The sequence below is a fragment of the Anser brachyrhynchus genome (assembly GCF_964034855.1).
Source record: "Anser brachyrhynchus genome assembly, chromosome: 1".
NCBI classification, from domain to species: domain Eukaryota; kingdom Metazoa; phylum Chordata; class Aves; order Anseriformes; family Anatidae; genus Anser; species Anser brachyrhynchus.
This window is the reverse complement of record NC_137694.1, coordinates 4,523,735-4,547,054: the sequence shown is the minus strand read 5'-3', so window position 1 is coordinate 4,547,054 and position 23,320 is coordinate 4,523,735. Positions and strand designations below refer to the sequence as shown.

The following is a 23,320-nucleotide window of genomic DNA, read 5'->3' as shown; positions in this document are numbered from 1 at the left end:
CTCCATTGTCTCTTGGAGCCCAGTTACACTGGACACACTAGGTAAATTTGGGGCCTGGTAGCTCTAACTGTTCCTGAACATCCTCGGAGGTGTGTTAGATAGTCTGACTTATCCTTGGCCATGTATAACTACAAGAATGTGTGCATATGCTTGTATGAATAATACTTGCAGTGTGTGATGTGTCTTTATTTTAGATTCTATGACGAGATAGGAACACCCCTCCTCTCTGACATCCGTGTTGATTACCCTGAAGACAATGTGGAGCAAGTCACTCAGAACTTCTTCCCTAACTACTTCAGTGGCTCTGAAATTATAATAGCTGGCAAACTCATCAACCGTACCTCAGATAGCCTCCACGTGGAGGTGACTGCTAGCAACTCCAAGAAGTACATCCTCCTCAAAACAGATGTGGCTATTGACCTGCCAAGCAAGAATGACATCAGAGCTGTCCCTGGCCTGGAAGATGGCAAAGGTGATCAAAATTACATTGAGAGGGCATGGAGTTACCTCACCATCAAGGAATTGCTTAACTCCCGGCTGAAGAGTGATGACAATCAGGAGAAAGAATATTTGATGGAGAAAGCAAAGTCAATGGCCCTGACTTACAATTTTGTAACTCCTTTCACCTTTCTGAAGATGAGAGAGGCTGGGCTCCATTCAGAACCACCTGCAGAGGAGCTTATCAGACCTTCTACTGATGGCATTGGTGAAAAGCTGCAGAGCTTGCAGGGACACAAGGCACCACCAGGTACGAGGAAAAAATAACCATGTGCTGGTAAGAAATATTTTCACATTAGATAATTTCTCACAGCTGACTTGGTAACAGGGATGATCAAGCCAATGAATTGTAGGGTGGTAAACAGAAAACTGGGATCTTCATATTGATTTTGTTAATTGTGGGCTGGGTGACTTTGAGCAAGACCTTTTAGGCACCTAACTCACCCCCTGGAAGCTTGTACTTTAGAAACTACAAAAGAAAATCTAGTGTTTTAAGGGAAGCTTACAATAGCTGCAGGAGTATGTGCGACAATCTCTCTGAATAGTATTTTGGGAGCATTAGTACACTATGACTCTTTCTGCTGCTCAGTAACAGCCTTCTCTCCATACTCCTAGGTATACGCAGACAACAAGATAAGCAAAGAATTAAAATCTCCAAAACTTCAGGTCAGTACCTGTTTTCATGCTTTTTATAATCCAAGATATTTGTGGTTGATTAAAAAAATTTAAATTGCATGCCACTGTGGTGTAAGCATCCTAATAGATCAGCCAAAATTTTATTTACTAGCCTGCAGAGTAGGGAGGCAAATGAAAACAAAAACAAAATACTGAAGGGATCAGGAATGAGGATAAGCATGGGGAAACACAGCCAGGTAGTTGATCTACAGTATTTGATCATCGTGTTTGAAAATAACATAGATTAGTGAACAGGAAGCTTGTTATCTCTTTACTAGAACTGGTCAAAAAATGTTTGATTTTTATAAGGTAATGTTGTTGAAACATAAAAATATTGTTGGAGAAGAAAAGAAGAGACAATTCTGTAGTGTTTTACTATTTTCCTGTTGCTTCTATAGCTCTACATAACATTCTTTTCATAATTAAATGAATAAAGAATAAGCCCAGATCAATAATTTAGCCTTGAACTGCACTGGTTAAGGTCACACTTACTTTACAAAGTAGGGTTTTGGCTTGTGTTATTATCATACCTATCTGGTACTTGATGGTTTTTCAAGGACTGTTGAAAAATTAAGGTCATGGGATTGTTTAAAATCTGTCATTGCCTGCTCCAATCTGATATTGAGGTCCAGGAAGGTTCAGTGGGAGGTGTGCCCATGTAGCAATTTTTGGTTAGAGGATATATTTATATATGCTGGGGGGTGTTGCCTACAAACGGAATATGGAAAATGGGAATATAACTTGCATGACAACTCCCATATGAAATGGTATTTCAGGAAGAAAATACCCTCACTTTCTCCTAGGCTACTTTGAGTTTCAATTTTCATTAAAAGCCCATTGTCTTCTGTGAGAAAACCAAAACAAAATAAAACAATCTTTGTGAAAAACAAAGCAAAACTTGATGTTTCCTGGCAAATTCCATCCAACTGTCTAAAGACAATAAACCAGGAGGCCTTAGGGGAAAAAAAAAAAAAAAAAAAAAGAGAAAAATACACTTTGAAAAACAATTTTGTTAGACTCTTAGAGTCTGGAGTTTTGTGTATATCTCACATTTGTTTCCCTTCCATGATTTCTCAGCGGATGGAGACCCTCACTTTGTCATTGATTTTCCCTCCAGCAAGTTCTCTGTCTGCTTCAATATCGATGGAGAACCTGGAGACATTCTTCGACTCGTCTCTGATCATAAGGAATCTGGTGAGCAGCTAAACAAAGTAGTTGCTTGTGGAGGAAAGCTGAAGTGCAAGGCCAGCTCTGTAGCAATAACACCAAGGTGCTTCATAGGCGAGGAACCAGAGGAAATTAGAAAAAAAAAGTGCTTTTCAGGCCAGTCAATGGAAAAATCATGTACACCAATTTTCCAGCTTTAATCACCTGGATTAGAAGGGGAGGTAAACTCTGCACTCACCTCCACTCTGCCATGATGTACTGGTAAGTTCACAGCAAGCCTAAAAGCAAGGAGGCCTGGCCACTGTTACATACATGACTCATCTACAGAAGTGAGTGTAAAGTGATTAGACCATATCCATAGGGAAATATGGTTTCTGGCTTTTATATACCCAAACTTTTCCCAATTCAGGTCTTCATTGACCATAATGAAGAGAGCGGCAGTTCCATGCAAAACTGCCAAGATCCACTCAAGCGTATGAGGACCATATTGAACCCCTTCAGTCCAGCTAGATTAGAGAGTTCAGTTCCTGATGATGAGAATCCAGTATGGCCTGGGGTTTGCATTTGACCAATGCTATAGCAAGCAAAGCTGAGTAAACAGGCACAGGCATTTTGGATTGTCAGAATGCAGTGTTTACATGAGCCATGCAGCCACCAGCATGCTGAGAGGTTATATGGGGGATTCACTTATTTGGTGCAGAGGCAGTGTATTTGTTTGACAGTGCAGCTTCATCAACCCTCTAGTTACAAGGTCACAACGTGCAAATGAAAGATTTAACAGCATGGACTCGCCAAGATTGCTTGGATATCAGAACTTCACTCTCTACTTACAGCAGCAATTGCTTCAGGACAGAGAGTAGTACAGGCTAACTGAGCACTGAGGCTGTTTCAGTGAAGAGACTACCAAACTGATTACCAAGTCATGGCAACCTTAAGAAAACCCGCATAATTCAGGATCTGCTTTGCGCAAATCACTCTGATCTCCAGAGGCCCAAACTGTGGTCTGATCCGATCTGGAATTCTAAGCAGGGCAGCTAATAAGCAGATTATGTCCTGAGCAAGGAAATGGTGGGAGGCAGGGGTGTCAAAACCGGAGACAATGCACAGACTTGTTTTACAAAGGAGATAAACAATCCCCACAATAAAGGCGCAAGAATTCTATTCCATGTGGCAGTGGCCTAGCCTCCATCTTTTTGCATTCATGCCTGCCTCAGCAAATCAAATCCATCTCTTGGCAATGTTACCCTTAAATTTCTTTCACAGATTATGTGCTACTGCTTGAGTCATTCTGTGGTTCAAATGCAGGATGAACTTGAGGAAAGCAGGCTCTGCAGAACTAACAAGATGAGTCTATGAAGACAGAAATGACAGATTCCCTCAGGGATGATGGGAGATGGAGATATTGCACCTAAGTGTTGATGTCTTGGGTCTAGCTTGGGTTAGCCACAAGCCTCCTCCTTTATTGTTGCTGTCTAGTAGCTGTGTAGAGACCTGTGGGAAGTGAGACACTGTCTTAGGGACAGAAAGTCACAAAAGTAATTAAAATGATTGTTAATCTTGCTGTGGACATCTAGGCTTCAGTTGACTCAATGAGGTCTGCATCTTGGACCACTCAAAAGTATTTCTTTTGGGTCAAAACTGAGGGAAGCTGGAAGGGCAACACTGTTGAAGCTGGAAATAACCCAATGTAGTTCAGGGACCCTTCAGCAGGTTCTGGGTCCTCCTCTGCAGTGACACAAGGAGAACCTGAATTTCTTACACTGTTGCCTGAGGAGGTTTAGGACATCACACTGTTGTAGGTCAGGATATTCCTTCTATGGGTCCTGCTTGGTCTTTAATGTTCTGGCTAAGCTAGTAGCAGTTACTCTGTGGTTTCCCAGGTTAGATCTCATCTTAAGAGTCAGGTAGTGAAGGACATCAAACCTCAAATGTCTACTGCCATGAGATCCTCTGACATGGCAGCATTCAGATACATCCAGGCCTTCTTCCTGGAAGACATTCAGTCTCTGTGCCAGTTGGTGATTTGAGAAAGAGCAGGCCCACCAGCAGCTTGTCTTAGTTCTCCAGGATCTGATGTGTTTGTCCAGGTCTGAGCTTATGCCTCAACAATTAAGTAGTCTAGGTAAATGATACCATGGCAGGTAGTGTTATAGCAGTCAGGAAGGTAAATATTTATCTTATGTAGGTCAATAAGCCCATGTCATTGTATTGATGATAGGTAGTCCAAAGGTTGGATGGAGCTTAGAAACAACTGATCCTGTCCTGTGACACTGTAAACACATGGTTGGGACTAACGAGACTGGGTACCTGTCTCCAGAGCAAGCCAGTATTTCTTAGCTTGGATAAATTTAGGTGCTCTGTATAAGTTAATCAATTTATAACACATTGGCCAACCTGTTTTGAATGGTGGTAGGTGAAATAAGTTGAACATAAGGTAGTGAATCTGCATATCCTTGGTTACAATGCTTGTGTCTTCAAGACAAGAGACCTATTCTTGTTTCCAGCTTTCACTTACTGATTCTTTTCCTGCAAGGTGTAACGGTGAATGGGCAATTAATTGGAGCTCCTGCACCACCCAATGGCCACAAGAAACATCGGACTTACTTCAACACCATCACTATCCTCAGCAATAAGCCACAGAGATCTTACCTAGAGATCACACCCACCAGGATCATCCTGGATGATGGGGAAAGGCTTATTCTGTCTTGCGACCGGAGTGCTGTTGTGCGGAGCAGCAGCCTTGAAGTGTCCGTCTCTGCCAACTCCAACATCACTGTGACGATACGAGACACAATCAGCTTTGTCATCCTCATCCACCACTACAAGAAGCCAGCCCCATATCAGAAGGATCACCTGGGGTTCTATATCTCCAACAGTAAAGGCCTCTCTTCTGACTCCCACGGGTTACTGGGTACGTAACAGGTTCTCAGGTAGAGAGCTGTAAACCAGAGAAAAATGATTCTTCCAAACAGTTTTAAAGGACAGAGATAGGAGGTAATGAGAAAGGTAGGTGGAAATTAAGTTCCCAGATGAAACTTTTACTTCCACTCATAAATGAGTTCTGTTACCCATATCTCCAACTCCTCTCCCATCTTCCTCTGTATGAACTATCTTCCACTATCCCTGATACGCCTGTGCCTGTTTTTCTCAAATCCACTCTTTTTATGATTGTTTCATGCAGTTGTCGTTTGAATGTGCACACTAGAAGCTCTCAGAGATGAATAATACAGAGAGAGAAACCAAGTAATTCACAAGAACCCCTAATACAGCACCAATAAGACATTCTCTCGTGATCGTCCTAAATCAGAATAACCTGGCTGCTAATGTGCTCTCAGAAACATAACAGAGTTGGGTCTGACTCTCTCTAAACAGAGAGGAGAGTCAACTGAGGTCCTGCAGATCCCAAAAGAGAAGTCTAGTCACAAAGTTAGTGCATTGCCAGAAATTGCTGGCTTTCAGCCTTCAAGTTCTGCACTTTCATATGTACAGAGGGTCTGTCTGTGCATCACTGAGCTGTTTACGCTTGAGCCTGGTTGAGATCAAGAAACATTAGTATTTCTTGTTGCCCCTTTCTTTCAAACTTTTGAAGTGAAAGATGAGCCATACCCACATTTTGAGAGCAACTAGGCTTTAGGTAGGCTCAGAGAATATCTAAATGGTTGGCCTCTTTCAGATGAGAAGTAGTGATGTTCATGGACATCTACAGGTGCCGAACTCTAAGGCTGAAGTCATGGTAGCACCCTACCAGCTACTAGGAGGAAAATTAACTCTGTCCTAACTGAAACCAGGACACATGACATTCAGATACTCCCAGGTTAAGCAGAAGATGATCCTTCAGGAGAGGAGTTTTGGATTCAGGCCCGTTGCATGTGCAAACCTCTAAACCTACCCTTAGGTTTAGCGTAAAAGACCTTGCCCCCAAGAAGGTAAAGGAAAAGAACTGGGAGCTGCAGGCCTAGATCAACTTTCAGCTTGCTGATGGGCTTTGTATGGGCTGTTATCCTCTAGTAACCGTGGCCCACAGAAGGGAATGTACTGCTCAGGAAGCTCTATCTCAACCAATGTATCTTAACCAGTGGAAGAGAAATAGGGTTTTATTCTAATTTCTATCTCTGTTAGATTTATAAAAGAATTTAAGGACCTGGACTCATCCTGCTATTGCTGAGAAGCCCTTCACAACCCCATACTCTAAGAACCCTTAAAACACAGCCTATTAAACAATTACTTATAAGTACAGACACAAAACGACCACTCAAACAGTGTATTTTGTCTTGTCTTTCAGGTCAGTTCTTGAACCATGAAGTTAAACTTCTTCAGGAATCTCTAAACACAAGTCATCAGCAGGTTGGTCAGAACCAAACTGAAGCATTAAAACCAAACCCTACAAATACCCTGAAAGTGAAGGGACGGCTTGTTCCTGTTGTGTGGAAGCAGAGGAGGATCTACAATGGCCAGCAGGAAGTTGACTGCTGGTTTGCCAAAAACAATGCAGACAAACTGATCGATGGGAGTTATAAAGACTATTTGGCTTCTCATCCTTTCGACACTGGGACCAGCTCTGGGATGATTAACAGCCTTTAGGACTGATCATAGCAATGCATTGCAGCAGCATGTGTGACAGTGGGTCCCTTCTGAAGCCTCTAGAGATAGGCAACTTATGAATATTTCTTTACTTTTTGGTGCCAAAGAAACCAAGGCTTTTTCCCCTTGGAAATCAACTGTCTCTCTTTCATGCTAGATGAACAGGGTTCATCAAATTTCTGAAGACAAGGATGGGGGGGAAGGGTTGAGGACACAGTGGGACCACTATCCCATGGGATGGGAGGGAGAAAGGGGCTAGCTGTCAAATCTAACAGTGCAGAGAGCTGCTGGCCTTAAAATAAACGCATGCAGGGATCCGTGCAATACCCCCAGGGGCTGGTGAGTCACCCAGTGAAAGGCATGAATCATGCAGCACAGTGCCTATCTAACCTTAGGTGATAAAAGTTTGCAAAGTGACTTGGAGCACATGCTCCAGCCATGGTTCCTGGGGAGAGAAGAGCGAGAGAGGGGAGATGGGTGGGTATCCATCTGCAGAGAGCTGTTAGCATCAAAAAGGTAACAGAGATTAAAACCTTAAATCAACAGGCCACAACAGGGTATTGCTTTCAAGGCTGCTGGGATGGAGTCTGGATTTGCCACTGCGCGTGATGTTCCCTGTACCACTACTACTTAATACAGTGGTGAAAACCCTCGTGTGGTTTATTGCTGTCCCAGAGTACAGGCTGCCTGCTTCGAAAGCACCTGTGGTCCTCAGCAGCAATAGGAGTGGTGCTAGCTCCCATTCCATCAAGCATACCATTTAAATGACATCATAGGTTTAGTGATTTCATCCTGATTCTTTACTCCCTCTGTGAGAAACAAAATTCCATCGTGAGCTTCCAACAGACCTCCCACCTCCTTGAGCAGAGCATCACTTCTGCTTCATGGGGATTTAGATTTGCTAAAAGATGATAAATCTGTACCCTCAAAGCTTATGACCCTGTAAAGCACTGTCTAAATCTTGAATTTAGACTAGAAATTTCTAGCTGCTTTTCTAATCAGGGAGGAAGTATTTATTTACTCCAAATTTTCAAAAATTTTTCATCCCAGTTAGTTACCCTGGCAGCTTCTCCTTCCTTACACTGCAGGAATTTGTACAGAGCAGGAATTTGGCAGCAGGAGTTTAGGGAAGGGTCTGCCAGCCACCCCCACTGCAGGTGGTGCTGCTCTGCAATGAAACCTCCAAACCCAAACAGCGAGGCTGTGGTCTATTTTAAAATGAGGCACCGCTGAATAATGCTATACATAAGCCACAGGGGAGTTTGCTTAGTAGAGAACTTGGCCAAAGATGACTTCGATAGCCCCAAAGACGTTTACATGGCAAGGCCAAACTGAACTCATGTATATACTGCCTTTTCCAGGACGGAAAGGAAAGCGGGTGTGTGGGGGATGGAAGCATCCCCAGCAGCTAAATGATATCCGTGTGTTAAGAGAAAAATGAGTTGCCAGAGATCTACAGAAATAGGTTCAATCTTGACTGATTTTTTGCATATTTAAAAATTAAATCATACTGTTGCTGTAGGAGCTCCAGCTGGTGGTGGTGGTTTGGGTGGGGTTGTTTTCCAGTTGCTTGATCATTGAGTTAGCACTCCTAGCGCTGTGACAGCAGAGCAGGTAGAGAGCACAGTTGCTCATTCACACCATGTGTTGTAGGGAGAGGGAAACAGCCAAAGGGAACCAGCTAGACTTAATTGTGCTGTGGAAGGTCCTTCTGGAGAGCTCAACCACTGTAAAACTTGTGCTGGGGCTCATGCATTGGAAGAAAACATGGAGACAAAACTACTTACTGCCTTGAGCCTAGCTGGTTTGGAAAACAGCCCTCCTGCAAGGGAAAACGGAAGGAGGGACCTTTGGCAGTCCTGAACATGCAAGAACTGAAGAGACCAAGGCTTAGCAGTGTGCACATGGATCAGGAATAAAACAAGAAATAGTGTCTGTGAGGTTGACTTCTCCACCCAAGAGGAAGGTGGGAAGATCACCCAGTCCATTCCCAAATCCCATCCCATTTCAACAGCACGGGGTGAACAAGGTAGTGGCAGTGAACTTCTAGACAGTGCTAGGTTCAGCATACAAGCAGTGTCTTCATACAGTTGTTACTGCAAAAAGCTTTCTTTGAAATTTTCACTCTCCTCCCACATTTTGCTGTTCAAGTGTATTGCTAGGGGGAGTGATTCGGTTAGGCTCTCCTCTCTCCTGTATATAGGTATGTATATATACACACATGTATTGCTAACGCTTCAGGTGCATCATTGGTCCTCTTCCCCAGCCAAGAACACATTTCTTCCAGGGTCTGAAAAGAACAATGACCAAGTCCAACTTCCCAGCCCCGTGAAGCACCTGGAGCAGTATACTCAAGTTCTCCTTAAGGCTCCAGTTATCCATTTCACAATAAATATTTTACAGTGAATGCTGCAGTGAAGCTTTCATTTGGCAAAGATGAAATGAGCTTTGAAGCTAAGGGTAGGTATGCTTTATGCTGCTGGATAAGCTTACATTACCAGATGGCTGAAAGAATCCCTCAGAAGGTAACAGGTCATCCTCCTGCTACCCCAAGAGCACTAAGGGCAAAGGTAGGTCATAGACTGAACATTTTGGCTTCCCCAATCTATAAAGGTGGTATCACAACACTTTTCCTCCCTCAGGAGGAGGATTTGTCCTGGTTTGGTCTTCATGCCCCTTTGTGAGAGCACAGAGGCATCCGATGAAGCACATTGTGCCAACTGCACACATCTATTCTCAGCTCCAAGAGTGTCAGTAAGTACTTGGTTGTGCAGTGATATGGATAAAGGTTGCAAGCTGCTCAGATAGCTCAGGAATTAAGGCTGAGCATCACTTTGGAGCGTGCAATTTCTTCTGTTGTGCTAACATTTCATAGAAGAGAGCAGGATTCCAAACTTTAGGGTTGCTGAAACACCAGTGGAAAGGAGATAGTTCCCAGGCTATGGTATATTGTGAGCATCAACCAAAAGCTGAGCAACGTTTATTCCCTGACCAAGATCACATCACTCATCTCTCATTTTAGGGCAAGGGCTTTGCTGAGGCTGAATTTGCATTCTTCATACTCTGCAGCATTGCACTAAGCAGCCCTACAGCAAGAACAAAAACTGAAATACCAGTTCACCTTGAAACAGAGGCAAGCTGCTAATAGGGAAGCAATTTTCAATTATTTTTACTCAAGACCTTAAAGAGCACAAGAGTTGCTGCAGCCCTTACCAGCACAGGACTCCACCAGACAAGCAGAAGTTCCATTGTGAGCGATTTCACGAAGCAACATAAATGATCTGTTCAGAGAGCTGTGTGCCATTTGTTCCAAGAGCCTTTTGGTATGCCGGCACAAGTAGGATTTTGACTGTTAAGTAAGGAAGAAACAAAAAAGGCTCTTCCAGAAATACATTATAAGGCTGCACAGCTGCGAGCGTAGCCAAGCATGTGAAGTTCACTAAGGGGCATGCAAGACTTTGATTTGCATGTAACACTTCTAAACTACTTTGAAGTTGGGAAAAAACAACCACCCACAAAACTTCACATCCTCTCAGCTTAGCTTTTAAAGGACTAGAGCTTTAAGTGAGAAAAGCCAAACCCTTTATCTACGCACCTGATTAAGGAATAAGGTTTTAGGAATTTAGGGGTTTTTTTTCCTCCTATGAAAACTAAAGGGAGGGAAGACAAAAAAATAAACAGAACTCCTGCCCAACACTTCCGGGGACTGTTTTGCAGTATGCAAGGCCTGCCTATAGCTTACCTGGGTCTACCTGTTAGTACAGTGGATCCTGGATCAGATCTTGCTCTAAGGAACTATTCACTGGTTGGACTCTGCACAGTCAGTCCAGCTGTATCTGCATCCAGCCTGGGAGTGCATTAAGCAGCTGCGCGGGTCTGTCCCCAGGAGAGCTACAGAATGTTTTGGCATTTTTGCTGTTTATAGACTAATACAGCCTGTTGACAAGAGAGCAAGGGCAAAGTCCTGCTCATCACACTTGGAGCAAGAGGTGCCAGGATCTGAGATGATGAGATGACCCATGGATTATCATCAGCAGCCTCACCTGAGGCCATTCTGTTACACCTATAAGGTGAGGGCAGGTTAATGGGGCTTTCAGGGCACTCTTCTGATTTGGCTTTCAGATCAGATCCTGCAGAGATTTTATGTATTTTGAGCTAGGTAAACGGAAAGGAGTCGACTCCTGTTTCCCAGCAAACATACACCTATAAGGTAGCAACTGCGATCAGTCCCAGATGACTGCTCCTGACTGAATCCAGCACAGGCTGATGTGGCAGCATCAGGTTTTGCACTGAAGTGGCTCATACAACCCATCTGCAGAATCTCAACACTGGTTCATCTCTTTCTGTAGATTTTCTAGGACAGACCTGCTGTGGGGGACAGTTTGCCCTGTAAGAAACACATCAGTTAGACCTCAATAGATCCCACTTCTTTCCCTTTACAGGGTTATGGTTTCACAAAAATATTCAGCATAATGAAGATACTTCATATCTGAAGCAGTTTTAGGACAAACATTTATTGCATTCCTTATAAAACAGTAAAAAGCATCGGATCCACTGAGAGTCTTCCCAATTCAAGACATTTAAATACATATTGCAAAACAGTTCTTTTGAGCATCTGTGAATATAAAAGTGTCAGAGTTCAGACAGTACAGGACAGATTCTTTTTCTATTAAAAAACAGACAGCCTTTTGATTTCAGTCTCCAGTCCTGACAGTTATACCCAGCTGGCCAGCCAGAGGAAGTACACATCCATACCCCTAACCTCAACATGCCTGCATGTGTTGAGGTTAAGGTCAGGCAGCTAAAGCAGATACTGCTCAAGCCCAAAACAGATACACAGACACCATCCCAAAGAGACCACTGCAGAAGGATGGGTCTAGATGAGGCAGGCAACCGGATCTCCACAGATCCACAGGGATCAACTTGCATTCCCCACCCTGCCCTTCCTTGGCCAGCTCAAGGATCACAGTGCTGCTCCCCTTCCTCCACCTCGTCCCGGTGCTGTCAGATGACCACCTGATAGCTGGGCTGCTTCATCTTCTGGTTCATTCCCTGGAGCCCCGAAGTGTCCTGGTCGCTTTCAGACTGCTCAAAATCCATGTCTGGAGAGAGCAGCACCTGGAAGGGGGAACAGACAGATGCTCATGGATTCCAAGTCCTCAGGCAGACACAACTGGAGCTTCTTATGCTCTTAATAGTGTAGCAAACATCCCCAGGCAGCAGCTTGTGAAGGGGTCAAGCACCCACGGAGGGGTCTGCTGCAAGATTTAACCCTCCCTGGCTGAGTAGAGAGGTCTCACGGTCACCTTGATCACTACAATGACAGCCAGGCCCATGTGGGTACAGACACTATTGCTCCAGAGCCCCAATCTCCCCCTCAAGAGCAGGGCAGGCAGCTAAAATCTCTGACCACGGGGCAGGACTCACACACTGACATTCACATTCAGCAGCCTCAGAGGAGATGCCCAAAAACTAGGCCGCATCTCACAGACATCTGCACCAAAGAGAGATGTTTCCCCAGGCACCCAGCTGCTTGCGATCTCCAGAGCTCAGCCAGGACAGCAAGCAGAGCTACACTTCGTTTCAGCCACGGCCAGCGAGCTCGAAGATGCTGTCCTGGCCTGGTACCACCTTATTTCCACCTAGCCCAGCATCTCCTAGCTCAATCCGAACTGCAGGAGCCAGAACAGGGCACAGACACCTCAGGACGAGCTGTCTGCGTGGATAGTATCTACAGCTTGACAGGTTGTTTGCTCAACCCCATCCTACCCCTTCTTCCTACTACAGAAACCCAGCTTTGAGCAAGAGAAGCCCTACTGTCCTTCAGCCCCAACAGCAGCTGGCCCTAAGCATACTTAATGTTCATCAACCCTTCTGCTAGGGCTTGTGTCACACCAGCAGTACCTGGGAGCCAAGCCATAGGATTTCTGGTCAACACTGGTCACCCACACCACAAGCCTGGCCAGGTCCTTGGCACCTCAGCACCTGACTCTACAGAGGCCTCGCAGCGCAGTCAAGGGCCTTCAGTTTTATTTCTGAGCAATGCCAGAAGCCCTTTCCCCTCTCTTCCACTTGCCCCATCACAGAACCCAAACAGAATCATTAGTTCATGGCATATGTGGGGGAAAAGGGTCAGCTACCACACTTCCCCTGCCAAAAAAAAGCAGTGAGGCAGCATAGATCTCCCAGCCAAGCCTCAGCCCCATCTGACCCTGCTCCACAGCAGGAACTAATGCACTATGAAGCCCCTGTTCCCATCCCATGGCACCCCTCCACCTCAACTGAAGGACATCTCAGGGGCTTCCAGCCATGCAGAGCCCACCGACAGCTCAGCTAGTGCCAGAGCCCAGCATCCTTTGGGGGGAAAAAAGCAGGAACATGGGGATTTAGTCCTGTTGATGGCCATCTCCAGGCCCAGTTGTGAATTAACACGCTCCCCCACTTGTTCATTTAGGCAGCACCAGTCACCACAGCAACTAAACAGGAAAAACAAACTGCAATCAATCAGTGACTTCAAAGAGGCCAAAGGGCCGCAGGGGAAGACTTCCTCCCTATCCTCACACACGCTCTAGCCCCTCCATCTGATCTGGTTATCCTCACAGCAGCATGTCAGATATTTAGGATAGCAGTGGATGAGATTAAGATCTCTTGTTCCCCTCTATCCACCCCCAAATTGGGTCTACACAGATTTTTTTGTTGTGTTCAAGACATCACTGGAAACTTTCCAGCTCTTCCAAGTGAAGATTTCCTCTGTTTAACATTTAAATATTGTGATGCTGCTGGACCTGAAAAAACGGGCAGTTAGTCACACGCAGCATTATAAATCACTGAACTCCGACAGGCCGCAACAGGCTGTCTTTGGGGTTTGACGCACTGGTAATTTCGGTGGCTTTCAGCTGCAAGCTCAAACCCTCTGACAGTGCCTGCTATGTCAGCTGTGGTTGACTGAGCTTTGGGATCCCGACCCGTTCAGGCTGCTACCTGCCCCCTGCATGGCTCATATGAGGCTGCTTGAGCCAGCAGTCCTCCAGTAAGCTTTCCGCAATTGCCTGGGGAGCTTCATCGTGAGAAGACACCTCATCCCTGCGACAGTCATGGCTCACACCCTCAGATATGGCTTTTTGAACAGAACAATTTGGGAGCTTTCAGCACAGCTCGGCCAAGGCACTTCCCTTACAGATGCATCCAGGCCAGAGGCACAACTGGGAACAGACCACAGCTTCGCAGTCCCAAAACAAGGTGCTGCTGTCTCACCCGGCAGTCCCCAAGTACTTCACACGTTCCTCCCCACACAAGGACAGCAGCTTGCAAAACAACCCAGGTCTTGCTACACAAAACAACCCAGGTCATGCTGCAGGAGTGGGGCTGGCCACGTGTTCTGCCAACCCCTCCTGTCTAGGACAAGAGGCTGACTTCTGGTTTGGGACCCTTCCAAGCCGACCCTTCAGACAACCCAGTCTTCTAAGCAGCGAAGAAATTAGAGTAAGAACTGTGGCATAGGCTGGAAAACGTAGAAGCCTGGGGGCCATTTCCCTGCAACCAATAGAAATTTGTTTGCCTAAAACTCCACCAGCCTGGTGCAGAGGCAGGAACCATCTCACCTTCCTCCTACATCTGAGCTCAGATGAGCTGCCATGTGCAAGTGGGACAGTCTCCTTCCCGAGGCACCCATCTTCATTTAACTGCTCCTAATGAACAGGCACCCGAGCTCACCCTGAGCTTGAGCTATTTAAACATCAGCTCAATTAGCCAACAAGCAAGTCAAACACATTCTTGGAATATTTTTCAATATTTAAAGCAAGCTGTAGGGGTATGTAGAGGTGTGCTCCTGTCTAGCACACTGCCAAAAGCTACAGTTCCTATGGAGGTGATTAGGATTGGTGTTGAACTCCACGACGACCAAAAGGCAGGTCCCATGCAGCGTACCAGCTTTCCTCCCAGCCTTAAACCAGCCTCCAGTTTCACTGATGGCTCCTAGAAGTACCACGGCTATTAGAACAAATCTTGCTTTAACGCTCATCTCTAGAAATGTAAGCTTTCAAAAAAAAAAAAGAGCAGAAACTCACCCACCTCCCCGGGGAAAACCAAAACAAAAACAAGTCCAAAAAGATCAAATAAAGCATTATAAAAAACAACTTGTTTTCCTGAGTGTAGAAAACAAAGAAACCACTGATTAGATCTACAGTTTATCGGCACTCACAAGGGCAAGGGAAAAGAGATTCGGGTCAAGGGCAGGACACATGCAAAGCAGAAATAAATCCACGTAGCTGAATGCATTTCCCCAGCCTGAATAGCATCAGAATCAAGCCAGTACTCCTGAGATGTCTCTTCATCCCACCAGAAGGCAAAAAAAGGATTGCATGAACATTTGTGGATTGCCAAGTCTCTTCTTGCTACCCAAGCTGGTCTACCAAACTGAGGGCAAAACTGACTTTTCCTGCTATCCCTATGGTAAATGCTGAGTGCAGGTTTTTAACAGGTTAATTCTCCGTCCCCCCCCTTTCCCATTCTCCCCCTCCTTCTCCAAACACGAACTGCAAGTTCCAGTGAAAATAATGACACTAGTGGCGAGATAGGCAGAGGGCTGAAATTCAAGAAGGCAGCGTGATGGTGAGCTGTTGGCGCCTGCTGCTAGACAGCCCTGATGAACCCTGATAAACCACAGGACATCAGCCTCAGCCAGCCCTGCCCTGCTCGGAGAGGCTTCCCAGATCCCTCTCCCCTGTAGCTGGGCAGGAGGGAAGGAATTCCCCCACTCAAACAGGTTATTAGCAGCAAGGAGCCCAGCAAACCCTCGTTTTCTGGTTTGGAGCCTAAATACCAGACAACCCAGCTGCAGCACTAGCCAGCCAACATGATCTTTAACTCACAGCCTGAAAGCGATGACAAAGCAGGAGCCTACAGCTACACCTCAAGGCCAAATGCCAAGGAGCAGAATTGGAAAAGCAGGTCATTTGTTTGTTGTTTTTATTTTTTATTTTCCTTTTTTTTTTTTTTTAGCATCCTTCCCTGCCCAAACTATTTTTAGTAGTGCTGGACTAGAGGCACAGGAGCATAGGAGCATAAGGAGGCAGACCTTGCAGACAGCTCTGATGGGATGCCTGTCACCCTGATAGCTCCTGTGGTGATCAGAGTTTGGGGATTGACAGCTGGCTTGCACATTGAAGGTCTCAGCAAAAATTTGTCTGAGAAAAGGAGTCAAATACTCGGAACTTGGGAGACGCCTTCAGCAGCAAGAGTCACCCTGTGGGAGCCCCATTTCCATCACTTGAAATAACCTACGTCAAGCTATTGGATGAGCCTTAGCAAGCATCAGAGATTAGCATCTTCCCTTTAGATTATCCAAAAACTGAGCTAGAGGCCACAAAACCCTTGTCCCCTCCAGCAGAGCAAGGCAGAGGGGCCAACTCCATTCCCACAGAGATCCAGCAACTCCAACACCATCTTTGTATCCACAGCAGCACCAGCCTGAAGGTTTCCAGGACGCCTATGAGACTAGATGATCCATGTTTAGGTCACAATGGGTTGGAAAGGAAGCTGGAGTCTCAACTGGAGATGCCACCTCCTTGCCCTTGCTTCTGAGCTGGGGTAGTTTTAACTGATCTTAAACCTCCAGGAACACACCAGCATACCCAGTGAATGAGGCAGATCTTCACCACCAGCTTTGAGCCAACCTCCAACCTAGCTTTTCCATGGAAGCACCACTCCAAGAAGCCACCAACTCCGACCAAGCACCACCAAGAAGCCAGGATTGTGCCATAACCAGGGAGAAGTCTGTGCCCAGATTTAATCCACCTTTAGCATAGAGTGGTTTGGGTTGGAAGGGACCTTAAAGGCACCCACTTCCAACCCCCCTGCCACAGATAGGACACCTTCCACTAGGCCAGGTTGCCCAAAGCCCCATCCAGCCTGACCTTGAACACCACCAGCAGAGTTTCTCTGGACAAGGTAGGAGCTCCTAGGTAGCTGTGCATTGAAACTGAGGACTCCTATCTAGACGTACTGGCACTGCTCAGCTCTCTTCCCTCCCCAGATCAATATAAATTTCTCAAGGATGCCCCAGCCACGCACACGGCTCAGGAAACTCCCCAGGACACACTGCTCACATGTTTTCGGTAACCTTGCCAAGCTACAACTGTTTATCTGGAGGCCAGGCCAGGAGGAATGACTCACTTGTCTCACCAGCTGCTTGCATCTGCCTGCCCTTCCTGCAGGAAGGATTCCTCTGATACTGGATCCCCAGCAGCAGCAGCAGCCAGCTCCCTGCTGCACTTTTGAGCCTTCAAAGCCACCGCTGCTGGGTGGACCATCAAGCACACCCTCAAACACGACTACCTCTACATGCATTGCAATGTTGCCAGTAATCAGCCATCCCATTCAGTAGCACAAGAGCAGAGTGTAAAAGAGAGCTCAGAGCAAGAGCTATTTCTGTTCATCCTAAATTCCTCAGCAGAAGCTACTCCAGGAGCAAGCCTGCAACTGCCAGAAGCTATTTTATCTTAGCGGGTCTTGCCAGCGAGCTGCAGATACCAGGAGTCATACAGCGTGCACTCTGAAATCAGGGCCAGGAGCCAGGGAAAGGAAGGGAATTCAACCCAGAGACTCGGGTTGTGGTCGTTGCCCAGAATCTGATGGGAAGCACAGACTACCTGCCTGGCAAGCCGTGCGTCATTAATAATGAGAATAACGCCTGCTGGTCTTGGAGTGTTCCACTTCCACCCATCCCTTGCTCTCCTTAACTTTAAGGTCAAGCTCAGACTACACCAAACAGCTTTCTATGGCTACAAGACCTTTATCAGTCTGAATAATTACAAAAAACAGGAGGAAACTAGGAGGAAAGCAAGCTCTTCTAAGCCAAGATTGACCACAATTAACGATGGCAAAGTTGAATGACAGCATGGGGGTGCCCACCAGCTTCAGCCTGCCACTCCAAGCCAGCTCTTCCTGGTCTTTGGACATCTTTGGTCTTACCTGAGATTCCTCAGTCCTCCTCGCCCGAGGGGTTTCTATGGATCCATTGATGTCCAGGCTGTCTTTCTGCTTGTAGTATTTCCTCATGATCAAGCTGTCCACAACCCAGAACATAATGGCCTTGGGGAGGAAGGAGTTGCATAAATTAGACTACGGAGACCAAAATACAAAGTCAGACAACCAAAGCTTTTTCTTTCTTCTCCTTCAGATTTTCCAGATCTCCAGTTCCCAGCAATCTGAGCTGATATACAAATTAATCCAGCATTAAGTGGATGTGGAGGTTGGATGAAGCAAATTCCCAAGGTTCCTTCCTCATATAAATTGTCAATTCCCTGTTTGCTAGAAACCCAGGGAAAACAGGCAGCGGTAGGCCAAGTTTCTGCCAGAAGTAACCTTTGAACCAACCTCCACCCAAGGTTCACCTGCTCTGTCTGCACCACTTTGAGAACGAGGTTGTTTCTATGAGAACCAGTTTGCTTTTGAGTAACGAAGTTCACCATTGGGTTGGGAGGAGAAGTACAGGTAAATTCAACTCTGCCAATGCTCCATCCATTTTAAGAGTCACAAAAAGTTCAAGTCTCTCCTCGTCCAGGGGTGATCTCAATGCTAACATCTTGTTCTCGTTTCCCACCTTGGTAGGAACTGAGCTGCAGCTCCAATATTCCCCAGAACTAGGGGAACTAGGAAAAGCCTGAGCTTTTGCCAAACTAGTTTTGAGAATATCAATTGTTTTGGGTAACCCGAACACCTTTCAATGCAGTAACATAATCTAGTCAAGCAGTGCATGCAGGACAAGTAGTTTTATAGTCAACTTTAAATTCTGAATTTCAGTTCCTCACTCCCATCACTATACCTACTACAAAAGCTTCAGCACTTCTGTTGATGTTATGTTTTTATACGTTTGCTAATTTATGTGAAGGTGACATCACAACTTTACATCACTCAGTTGGACAAAGAGCATTTCCATCAGGAAATCTACTCTTGACAACACCCAACACCTGTCAGAGCATTCAAGTCCCTTGCTTTAGCATCACTTTGTACCCATATTGCATTACAACATCTATACAGCACGTGGTCAATCTGTTGCTCTCATATCTAGTACGCTTGCAGAGAGTTTGTCTGAAACTGTCACAAACTTCAGAAGACCGATGAGCTCCCAGGACAACCAGATTGCTACTTTAGTGGGATTCCAGCCTCTATTTCTGAGGAAGAGAGTTTTTTTGGCCACTCTTTAATAGCCTTGTTTAATATAAAAGGAACTTTTTATTTTTTTATTTTTTTTTAAGGCTAGAGTACAAATAAGACATGTTTGAGATTTTTGAAGCCCTGTGCTCTGTTTGTAGGGATTCTTCACTTGGCACGTACAACAAAGGATATCAAGTTGTTTTTTCCTTCCCTGGCTACAGTACACTTCAAAAAAAGCTCCCTTGATCAAGGACAGCCTTTTTGTCAACAGATCACAGCAAAAGGACAGCTTTTTGCTCTTCAGGTGCATGGAATTATCTTCATTTTCTTTCCACCCCTCTACCCGTACCCACTGGCATTTTTCTTCCCCCTTTTACCTCCAACTGAAAGCACAGCAGGTTGCCAAAAGTCACCACTGACTATAAGCCATCCTATAGTCACTTAATGGGCTTTGGGCATCCCTGCACCTGCAACTTGCTGCTGAGGTGCAGTTGTCAGCTGATGAGCCTCAACTTTCCCCCAAAAAGTAAAAAATCAGCCACCGAGAAGCTTGGACAAGAGAATGGGAATTAGGAACAGAGCCCATGGTAGGGCAGTAGCGACAGATTTGTTCTTGTGGCAAGCAGTATTTTTGCTTCCGCTCCCATCCGTCTTGTCCTATTCACTTCAAGTACTTAAGGCTGCCCCAAGCCAGCTCCTGTACACTCTCCCCTTGAGAAGGGACCACAATTTCCATACCACCCTACCCAGTGTTCGTGGAGGCACCACTTACATTGACTATAAAAGGCACAACAAGCATGACCAGGACGAGCTCCAACTGGGGGTTTGGGATGTAACTCAGGAGGATCTGCTGAAGCTGCAGAGAAAAAAAAGTAGGAAAAAGGGGGATTTAGAAGCATTTAGTTCTGTACAGAGCAAGAAATGAATACTACTGATCTTTCAGTTTAACTACCCATGGCAACAACTGGTGGGACTGTCCTTGGCTCCCTGAGCCTAGTTACAAAGTAGGGACACCAGCCACACACGAGGTGCGTGGACAGGAACCCAACAGCATCTCTGGAGCTAGCTGTGTGCTGCTGAACACGTTCACACAGTCACATACTAGATCCTAAAGGCTAATGACCAGCAGAGTTACCATGAGCAACCATACAGAAGCAGGGGTTGAAGGATGGGATACTGCTTTGACAGAGGTGAATTTGGAAGGAACTAAGAGTCCCACTAGTTTAGACATGAGATCACAAACAACAAACTGACTTGACAAGATAATGTGGAAATCCCCTGGCAGAACTGTAGTAGCTCAGCTGCCAGCCCAGCCTATTTTATCCTTCCAAGGATGGAAGGGAAAGCTAAAGAAAAGCCTTATTCCACTAATTTTTGACTAGCAGGAGAACGTACCAGAAGCCAAGCTGTTATGAAAATCATGTTTCCCCTAACTTAAGTAATAGCTAATTATCACAGAGCTGTCGACAAGTCGTAAGGATTAAAGACCTACCATGATGTGAACCATTAACAATGCAAAGCTGACAAGAAACAAGCCACAGCAGCTGTAACTAGAAAAAATACACTGGGGAGCTTACCTTTGTCCAACCAGGGATAAGCAGAACAAGGCTGATCGCAGTCTTCTCAAAAACCATTATCAGCAGGTAGAGGATACACTGGCCAATCCAGGCAGCAGCTTGTGGAGGGTCACCTGAGAAAACAGGGCATTGCATCTGACATAGGACAGGAGGAGACAGCCTTGCAGAGAAATTGCCTCGTATCTGATACCCGAATTGATCAGAGGGACGAGGAAAGGGTTCCCATATTGCAAATTCTGCAGTAAGACAAATGCTCACCCGCAAAGAAAAAGTTATAATAACGGAGAGATTCCATAGCTGTATGGCCACGCACCTGGGGTAAGAGGTTTTGTTGTCCCTGCTGGATCCAGAGATCGTTACTCCACTGAAGATCAAAACGTGCCAAGATCTAAGCTCAAAGCTTTCTAGTTTATCGTTTAAAAAAATCAGTTCTAACGTGTATTGAAGAAACTTTAGTAGGCTTGCAAAGGTGCATCCTTTACTAGTTGCAGCTCATTTTGCAAGTTGATATAGAGAAATAAGAGCAGAAAGACAAAGGTGCTCCCCAGTTCCATTTGTGCAGGCTCCCTGTAACAGGGCAGCTCTCTCGTACTGCAGTTGTGCTTTTGAACTGAGCTTGGCTATAAGCAAGAGAGCCATCCCTCTAGAAACCACTTTTTCCAATCATTTGAGAATTGATTCTGAAACGGAGATAGTACTTAAAGCAGAGCCTGGTTCGTTTGAAGGGCAAGAAAGGATACCAGAGACTGCATTTCTCTTCACCTTGACAAACCAAGAGAAGTCTGCAAAGACAGATTTTTCCCCCCATTTTTTTTTGCCCCCTTCCAGTAGACAAGAGCTTCATAGGCATAGCCCAAAACCCTGGCCCATTTTGACATGAATTTTAGACTGATAAACCTTTGAATTAAAGCTCGTCCCAAAGGCAATCCCTTGAAAAACGCACTGCCAGTCTGATGCTCTTCTATACAAGGGTCAGTCAGTACCCTGCACATTCCTCTGTCAAAAAATAAATCAAATTTATCACCTACAGTCTTACCTGCTCAGTTTCCAGCAACAGTCCAAAAGTTTCCCCATCACCAATTTCAACAGAAGAAGCATAAGCTTTCAGCCCTAAACAGAATGATTTTTTTTTTTTTTGCTGATGGAGTGAGTGGCTGGTTATGCGACACTAAGCAAGAGACAGAGGCTCCATTGCTCCTGGTTTTTACAGCTATCCACTAAAAAAGAATCAATGCTAATTAAATATGAATGCTTCCAATGGAGTACTTACCAAGTAATAATTAAAAGCATATTTGTATTGTTAGCAATGATAATGGTACCGTATCTGTTACATGTGCTTGCTTCAGCCCTCTGTAAGTACCCTGCCAGCGGGTTATCTCCTTCCCATGTCACCAGAATACCTTGGGTCTGCAAAACTGAGCCACAGTATCTGGCTTGGGAAAGATGCAGCATTTCCTCTTACCCCTCAAATTCAAAAGATAATTCCTGGCAACATTTGTTTCCAGAGGAATGGGGCCAGAATTTGGAATTGCATCCGTGCAAGAGAACCCAACCCGCCGCAGGAGGTGGGCACTCGATCTGATCTTGGATAGGAGCAGACTGGGAGCTGTGCCCTGCTTTTCTCAGCACGGTGCTGCTGTGACACACCAAGGGAAGCCCACACAAACAGCTTGCAAGAGCATATTTGTCCAAACCACTGCTCATACCTCCGGTTGCAGAGACCAGCAGCACACGCCAGGATTTAGGAAGAGCTGGTGTCTGACCAAACGCTGGGAGAATCTGCTTCCCAGGGAGAGCCACACAGGTTTGAGCGTGTGTTTGGCCTTCTTCTGTCATTTGTTAGCAATGCAACAAAATATTCGCAAAGAAGCAGAGGCATCCAGATGGCGTCTCCATGCCAGAGACCTCTGAGCGATCTCCTCATGTCCCAACTTTTTAAATACCCAAACCACGACTGAGAAGGAAGCGGAGGAGAGGAGAGGACGGAGGTGGAAGCTGTGGCTGCAGGAAGCTGCTGAGCCACGAGGCCAGCCAGCAGCGAGCCAGACCAGCAGGCAACCGCTCAGAGAGGGGGGAGCCAGGGAGGTTATGTGCAAGGGCACCCGGCAGAGCCCCTGGGACTTCAGAAAGCACACGGCTGCACTGCCCGGCAGGCAGTGGCTTGCTGGGTGGTCTGTGGGGGAGAGAGGAGCACTTATTGTCACTCTGCAATTAAAGGCTGCTCCTCAAGCACTCACAGCCTCTGGTGCCCTCTCACCTCTGGCATAGGTTGGACATAACGTGTTTTTTTTTTTTTGCCAGGGACCCCAAGGCCAACCCACCCTGCCAAGAGCCCCCAGGTTACCATCATCCATCAAAGCTCCGAGTACAAACGAACCAGGAACACAAACACATCCGATATCTCCTTCCTGCACTTGGACTCTTTCCCTTTCGCTCTGTGTTGTCAGCTGCGGTGCTCGGTCCCCCCTGGAGAAGCGGGGACAGCGGCCACAGCACCCCTTGCTAGGCAGCTCTTCTGCACCACGATCACAGCAGCACTTGCACCGTACTACTGGTGTCCCAGCCTGCCTGAAAAGCAGCAGGGAGTCTGAGGTATCCCAAATACCCACCCTCTCAAAGCCTTTTGGTGAGGGGGCGCCACCGTTCGTTATCACAAACCACTTGGT

The 23,320-nt window shown here is 46.0% G+C and overlaps 2 protein-coding genes across 2 annotated transcripts in view; one reads left to right on the top strand and one right to left on the bottom strand.

Moving 5' to 3' along the window:
* ITIH5 (inter-alpha-trypsin inhibitor heavy chain 5) overlaps positions 1–7,054 on the top strand; it is a 46,114-nt gene extending 39,060 nt beyond the window's left edge. Inside the window, exons 10-14 of the mRNA XM_080567834.1 lie at positions 195–748; positions 1,114–1,164; positions 2,251–2,367; positions 4,874–5,251; positions 6,623–7,054. Coding sequence (XP_080423960.1) covers positions 195–748; positions 1,114–1,164; positions 2,251–2,367; positions 4,874–5,251; positions 6,623–6,921 — 1,399 coding nt within the window. The 3' untranslated portion in view covers positions 6,922–7,054. The remainder of the gene's footprint in view (positions 1–194; positions 749–1,113; positions 1,165–2,250; positions 2,368–4,873; positions 5,252–6,622) is intronic.
* A 4,362-nt stretch (positions 7,055–11,416) lies between these two features.
* The window catches only part of LOC308182780 (store-operated calcium entry regulator STIMATE-like), a 33,252-nt gene continuing 21,348 nt past the window's right edge, over positions 11,417–23,320 (bottom strand). The window contains exons 5-8 of the mRNA XM_080567913.1: positions 20,655–20,767; positions 19,850–19,933; positions 17,893–18,012; positions 11,417–12,039 (exon numbers count right to left, since the gene is read on the bottom strand). Of these exons, the coding sequence (XP_080424039.1) occupies positions 11,926–12,039; positions 17,893–18,012; positions 19,850–19,933; positions 20,655–20,767 (431 nt within the window). The 3' untranslated portion in view covers positions 11,417–11,925. The remainder of the gene's footprint in view (positions 12,040–17,892; positions 18,013–19,849; positions 19,934–20,654; positions 20,768–23,320) is intronic.